The following is a 7,701-nucleotide window of genomic DNA, read 5'->3' as shown; positions in this document are numbered from 1 at the left end:
CACTTGGGGATTGAGAGAGAGAGTGTGTGTGTGTGTGTGTGTGTGTGTGTGTGTGTGTGTGTGTGTGTGTGTGTGTGTGTGTGTGTGTGTGTGTGTGTGTGTGTGTGTGTGTGTGTGTGTGTGTGTGTGTGTGTGTGTGTGTGTGTGTGTGTGCTGAATGGGTGATAGGACACTTTTTTTTTTTAAATTGCAGAGAGGAGGCTAACCATTAATCTAATAGCTGCTGAGTCTGTTTGAGACATGCGTTATGAGGCCAGCAATTCTGAGCCCCACTCTTTTTTTTTTTTTTTTTTTGCTATGAAAGAGATCAGTGTCAGTAATTAAAAGCAAATGAATTAACTAACTCGTTTTAACCTCCGGCGACATCGCACGCGTTCCCTAAAAGTGAATGGCGACCCTGGTAAACAGATTCAGCTCAAGTGTGTGACGTGTGAGTCCTCCAGCTGCATGTATGTTCACCAGTGTGTACTAGATGTCCATCAATTAATGTGAGAAGACGTGTGTGTGTATGTGTGTGTGTGTGCGTGCGAGTGTTTGCATGCGAGCTGGCAGGCATCACTGTCCTCCGTTGTAAGCGTAGTCGGCCTTGTTGTGCATGACCAGCCTGTTCTCCACGAAGTAGAAGCTGTCTGAGCGGGTCTCGTAAGGACACTCCACCATCTGACGGACTGCAAAACACACAATGTATGTGCATCAGTGACTCTGTGACGGCTTTTTAGTGTCCAACCAATAGAGAAGTGCACAGATACTGGAGGTCCCCACAATATTGGTTCAAGCAGCTGACATGCCCAAATTGTCCACTGATAATCACGATGCTCTCTTAAAGGATGAGACACAATAAAAAATGTATAGAAAAAAAAAAGTCAGTAGACAGGGAAACACACTATATTATCAAGTACAAAAAAAACAACAAAAAACAGTATTCCATTTGACTACATGACAATGCCGTCCAAATTCAGGAATTACACGTGCATCATGTTTGAGTACACTTGCCAAGATTTACTTCAGTTCACCCAAAGTAACTGATATAATTGAGGTGCTTTACATTTTTTTGTTGTGGGTTGCAGCTGAAGCATTACGTCCATTTGTTGTTGGGAAGAAAACATTGGCAGCAAACGTCTGCCGTCTGTCAGGATTTGCAGAACCACTTGATTTGGCTAAATGTGAATATCCAATCCTCATTTTAGCTTTGGCTGAACTCGAGAAAGTATTTTTACACACAATAACAAAATTTTTGTACAATTTGTTTACAGCTGGGATGAAAGAAATGATGTCATATTTTCTTTCCCTCTTGTTTCAGGCAAAATGTGTCTGTGATCAACTTTACATTTACTTTGAGGCACAATTCTGAACAGGTGTGGCACATTTATTCAGTAGTGAGCATCAGGACATAACTACAATTCACTTTGAATTCAAAATGTGTCTTTAATCGAAAGAATGCAATATTAACTCTCCGGTATTTAAAGGTGTATTCTTCCCAATTGTTACGAGGAAGGAGGCATTCCTGGAATCTTTTGGAAACACTGGTGCCTGGACAAATCCCACCTGGGTCTGACCTGAACAACTTTCCACTTGAGGAATGAAATTAGACGTTTTTCTTTTTCTTTTTTTGCAAAAAACAGCAGTGAAGCATTTAATTTCGAGAAATGATGGCTTATATTTTATTTTATTAGGGACTGAGCACAACAGGCCAGGACCCTATTATAATGTTTCGTATTATTTAGGGTTACTAACTGCAATCACTAACTGCAGCTGCGTCCATCAGTGTTGCATCATTCTCACCAAGAATTATATAATACCGTGTCAATCAAACTGTGACCACTTATCCTGCATGTCCTGACTTTCCAAATAAACATCCCAAACTCCTTCAAAATAAAAGTCCTTGTTCATCAAAAAGTACAATGTTGACTTCAAAATGGATATTAAGTGTGTAACTCGGTGTAGGGGTGAGCTGGCTTTCAAAATAAAACCCCAAAAGTCCTTCAAAATAAAAATCCTTTGGAATTTAAAATAAAATCCCTCAATTAAAAAAAAGTACTCGTTTATCAAAAATTACACCTCATCCCTAAAAAAAATTGTTATTTCGGGATTAGCTATATTAGAGGTTAATTAGCTTTCAAAATAAATGCCCCCACCCACATTTTTTCAAAATAAAAGTCCTTTTTTTGTTCAAACCTTCAACATTTATATTGTATCAGTATTTAAATGGGCCAGAGGTCATGATGAGGCCAGAGGGCGAGGTGTCGATCAAGACTGCTTGCAGCTTTAATTTTTCTTAAAATCTTCTTTGAAAATGCACCCATTTACCAGAATCATCACACAAAAGATGAATTCTTCGTAGATTGAGCGGTTTGAGTCGTCTGCCGAGAATTCCTGTTGCGTTTCCACGCCGTGAGTTTTAGCAAATCCAAGCTAAAGTATAACTTTGTCATCACTGATATCACTTTATCCAACTTTATTGCTGGTGATATGGGGTCCGATCCTCGGTGAATAAAAATGGAGGGAGGGACACAACCTGGAGAGTTCACTGGTCCAACAAACACAGACAGAGATAATTACACACACTCCCATCAACACTGATCAATCTAGAGTCACTAATCAGTCTAAAGTGAAAGTTTTTGGGCTTGAGGAGGAAATTGGAATGGAAACCGAAAGGCCCAGCCAAAGTCCAACCCAAACCCACAACGAGCCTCACTCTGAGCTGAGGGTGCTAACCGCTACTCCTCCGTGCCGCCCCAGCCAGAGGTCCACTGTTCGGGGTGATCAACTCTTACAATGTGTTCAGCAGTACGTGTCGGTGCAGCCGCAGCCTGCAGTGGTCGTGGCATGTTCGGGTCCACGTCGTGTATATGAGGTTTGAAAATGTGACTCACCCAGGCTCTCAGACAGCTGAGGGAACTCATAGATGTGCTCGCAGGTGTTACGGCTGTTCGGGATGCAGAAGCCAAAGTCAAAGTCGAAGCTCTTCAGCAGGTGATCGCGAAAGTAGTGCCTCTCGATCATTCGGAAGTTGTTCAGAGGTCGGTTCCCCACGGTGAATTCCACCCTGAAGAAAAGGACACGAGGACGTTCGACCTGCGGGTCTTGCGCTAACGCGTAATGACGACAGTCAGAGCATGGACGACAACGGTCGGGGAGGACGTGTCGCTGCGAGAATCTCGCGCCGCGGTCGTTTTCACTGTTTGCATGCGGAGCGAGACGGGCGTGTGAGTGACTCACGTAGCTCCCACGGTCCTCAGGCGCAGGAAGGCTGGGGTGAACTGGTAGCGTACGAATCGACCTGCGCTGGCATCTCCCTCCCTGTTCTCCTCATCCTCATCTGACAGCCACAAGATCAGATCAAGACGACTTTCATGACTCACACTGAAGACTATTTTTAATCAAAACAAGCAGTGATGGATGTTGCTAAAACCAGAAACCTGCTCTGAGTCATTTATTTTAAAAGCAGCAGGGAGTTGTGATCTACAGGGTTTGTGCACTCTTTTATCTGTTTTTGTTTTTTGTTTTTTTAACTTCTTAGCTTGATAATTCACAATCAACAATTGTGTTACAGAGCAAAGAAGAAAAACACAATACACAGTGTAAAGGAGCAGGTTGCAGTACCTGTATGTGGTGGTTTGGCAATCTCAAACAGGACGGTGTTGCTCTCCAGGTCTCTGATCTTAAAGCGCACGAAGTCGATGTTGTAGATGTTTTCCTCAGGCTTGCACAGGTACCCTGCAACATCGACACACACGACAGCACGTAAGAGCAACGCGGAAATTATATTCATGTGTGCACACAACTCAAACACACACAGAGAGGCTGCGTAGACACCGACAGAAGCGAACGAGGTGAGATAGGCCTGCCCGTACGCAGACACACGCAACTTTGTATGCATGCACACAGAGACACGACCATAAAGTGAGATAAGATAAGACAAGCTGTGTGGCTACTGTGTCATGACTGAGCAGCGAGAGAGAGAGAGAGAGAGAGACAGATGTCACAATATACATCATTATTAAGAGTCGGATCATTGAAACCAGAGATCACAAAAAGTTAAAAAAAAAAAATATTGATGTTTGTTATTATTGTTTTATTGTTAGTTCTAAAACCATGACAAATTGTTTGCACTGTACAAAACGTGTCGGTATGGTTCGGTATTTGGGGTTTTCGTTCGTTCCCACTGCAAAAGTTGTGGATGATATCGAAGTAACGTCCGCTCTCTCCAGACCAACGTGAGAAACCATTCCGTACCGTGCCTTCTCATCCTGTACCGTACTGTACTATACCATACCGTACCGTACCGTGCCTTCCCATCCCATACCGTACCATACCGTCACATCTTGTGTAATAGAAATAGGCCTCATGTGATTCTACGTGATTCTGATATAAATGTTTCACTTAACAATGGCTGGTTTTGGGTGACCTTGTTGGAAAGGTTGAAAGGTATAATTTTAACCACATGCTCACTAAATCTGTAGTAAATGTTTGAGGTTGTAGGTTGCACCAGTTCCTAATCGTCATATAGGTTCACAAAATGTTCACTACATTTTACTACATGACACATATCTTTGATTACGTTTCAGAAAAGTGTGTTTCAGCTTCACGTGGCATTAAATTGACAATAAATGTTGAATCTTCGCTTGAAGTTCATCTCATTTTCTCAGATCAGCTTTGATGGAATGAGCTGCGTTTCCAAACGTCTGTGTAGGTTTGTATGGAGAGCAAGCTGGGGTGTTTTGTTGTTTTTGTTTTTGTTTTGTCAAAGTCCAGCAGAGGCTCTGAGCAGGCACACACCACTTCCCACATAAAGTCTGATAATTTATCTCATGACAGACATTTTAACAGCAACACGGTTACATTTAGAAAATAACATTCTGATTTGTCATATATCAATTTAAACTGGGCTCGCCATCACCTTCATAATGTACATTTGCACACTCTAATGAGAACTAGTCCAACAGCTCGGCAATAAATTCAGCTTTCACAGAGGTACTGCTGCTCGGATTTGCTTGAGATGAACAAAAACACGGTAATTTCTTTCAATCTGTAAACACAACATCCTTTCAAAATAATCATAACGTTCTCGTAAAACGACTTTGCCTAATTCTGTTGACTCCGTTTGTGTTTTACACTTAATTTTAATTCTAAGTTTCGAGTGATCACTTTTCAAGCTCCACCAAACTGAATACTCGAGGTGTTTCTATTTGAGCCTCTCAGGTTTGAATATCAGCCTCATAGCATCATTGACCTCTTCACAAATACTATCCAAGACACAAGAAGTTTGTGTCTCTCAGTTAATCCAGCCGTTTTTTTTTTGTCATTCTGTTGCCTCACATTAACTATATTTTGCCATTTATTCCTCTTAGTTGATATAATTATGATTTCTGTTGTTGCTGAATTTTTCTTGCTTTTACCATTTGTCCAAAAAAAACTGCCTGCAAGTGATTTTGTTATGATGGTTTATTTAGTTGAATTGATGTTTACGCCATTGCTTTATAACATACTTGCTCCTCGTTTATTTCCCATTATATGTCATTTTGTTATTCCACTTTATTCTAACTTGTTGTTTTTTTGGTCATTGAACTGCATTTACATACATTTGCTTTCATGAATTATTTCATTTGTTCGTCTGCACAAATTTGGGACTATTCTGACCTGCAGTTTTCGAACCAATCTGTGAAGGTATCTAACAAATCTTTATATTAAAGACCTTTTTTTTTTTTTTTTTTTTTTGGTCATTCCTCGAGTTGATGGAGACTCCTGAGTCAAACACACAGATGCTGCATCCTCACATATATTGATCATGTATGGAGGCCTCACTGAAGACCTTCAATGGTCGCTAAACGCCGTCTGTATGTGACGTCTCGTTAAGCCATGACGTGATCTCAACGGTCCACACGGACTCAAACCTCGAGTAGCGACCCGCAGTCCCAGCACGTCCTCCGGGCTGATGTGTCCGCCCTGTGTCCGGAGGTCCTCCTCCGTCACGGGCCTGCTGTCCACCTGGCTCCTCCGGGACTTGAGCCTCTTCAGGACCCCTCCGCCGCCGCCGGACTTGCGGTCCCGCACGGGAGCCGCATTGCCGTGGCCGCCGCCGGAGACGTTCTCGGCAACAGGCGCGTCGCTGCGGGCTTTGGCTCCGCTCATCGTCGACCCTCGGCGGTTCCCCCTCCACCCCCCACCACCACCACCACCACCACCACCACCACCACTCCGCGCTCCCCGGCTCAGCCGCACGATATAGGTGCCAGAAGGCGGAGAAGATGGCGCCGCGGACGTCGGGTGTCGGTGGAAGTGTCGGTGAACTGTCAGGCTCTTGTTTTTGTACGCACACGCTATGCAGTTGCCATGACAACCCGTCCAGTCGAGCCGGACGAGAGTGTCGCGTGTGCTGCGTGGAGATGACCAGCAGGGGGAGACAGATCCCACCTTTCCAGTGATATCAGTGGACTTGACGTTATAGCGTTACCATGACACCGGATATACTGCAAAAAAAAAAAAAAATTAGGAATAAAAGACAAGAAAAGAAAAGAAACAAACAAAAGCAACTTCTATTGGAACGATTAGCTGCGGGGCCAATGCTTGTCAGTGAACAGTGGTCAGCAGTCTTGCCTCAACACATCGTCACCAGTTCAAGTCTGGGTTGGGCCTTTGCAGCCTTTCTGTGAGTTTGCATGTTCTCCCCCACACAGATGGGTGTTTTCTTGAGAGGTTTCCTCACTCTCTTGAAAACATTTCAGCTTACTGTCCACTCTTGATTTCTCTTGGACATAGATGTGTGGCTGTCAGTTTGCCTGCTGATAGATGAGGTTGTAGCCCATACTCCAGTGCCACCAGTTGGATGAAGCATTATAGATAGATGGGCAGTGCTTTTCAATCAACAACAAATAAAGTAAATACACTGTGTGACTCTTCACGAGTATTGCAACAGCGAATGAGCTACAACCATTTCACCTTTATTCTTTTTTTCCTGGTTTGATGCAACGCAAATACGTTGTAAAATTCCTAGTGTTATGCAAATACAAGCTTTCGGTGTGACGTCTGATGTACAGCACCTACTGCTCAGCAGCCTGAGGTGGCCTCTTCTCTATTCTTTAAAAAAAAAAAAAAAAGTGCGGGAGCTCATTGCTTTTCACTCTCGGTAAAAGTGGCTTTTCATCTCAGTCAAAACCTGTTTATCCAGTCCAATGAGCATCTGACACAGTCAAGATGGATTCAATTACAGGCACATCCTCGCCACACTTTCAAAACACCTCTACTGTCATTCCATATATGGAAAGACAGGTGAGCTGCTTTTTGTTTCATAAGCTGACTATTTGCAAGTTGCTATGAGTCAGGGGATATTGTCTATTCATTTGATTGTTTCCCGAGCTTAGCCTGAAGAATACTCCAAACCAGGCTACAGGTCAGACATATGACATTGAAATCTTTTACAAGTTTATCATTGAATCATGATTTGTCCAAGTCTTGCCTTGAAGATCTGAAATGACATATTTTAGCACAGGGAATACTGCTGTGGTTCACGTTTCACATGTTTTCTAGCTCTGATTTCAGCCCTTGGTACTTCTCAACCTTCTCTTGTTCTTCATCCCTGTTGTTGCTGTTGGTCTCTTTGGATTGAATATTTGCTCTTTGTCCACAACTCATTGGAACAATTAAACAGTCAATCACATTCAAGGTTTTGTTTGATCACTTAACTGAAGGATTGTTTACCTT

At 42.9% G+C, this 7,701-nt stretch overlaps 1 protein-coding gene across 1 annotated transcript; it reads right to left on the bottom strand.

Moving 5' to 3' along the window:
• Positions 1-555: 555 nt before the first annotated feature.
• Positions 556-6,132, bottom strand: LOC308129038 (protein unc-119 homolog B-like; the record flags this gene model as incomplete). The annotated part of the gene is made up of 5 exons (XM_080494790.1): positions 556-668; positions 2,874-3,046; positions 3,220-3,319; positions 3,604-3,717; positions 5,895-6,132. The coding sequence occupies 5 exons, from the start codon at positions 6,130-6,132 to the stop codon at positions 556-558; spliced, it is 738 nt and encodes a 245-aa protein (XP_080350916.1).
• Positions 6,133-7,701: the final 1,569 nt, after the last annotated feature.

Source organism: Blennius ocellaris (genome assembly GCF_963422515.1).
Source record: "Blennius ocellaris genome assembly, chromosome: 4".
NCBI classification, from domain to species: Eukaryota; Metazoa; Chordata; class Actinopteri; order Blenniiformes; family Blenniidae; genus Blennius; species Blennius ocellaris.
The sequence above is the reverse complement of the archived record's forward strand: the minus strand, read 5'-3'. Positions and strand labels throughout refer to the sequence as shown.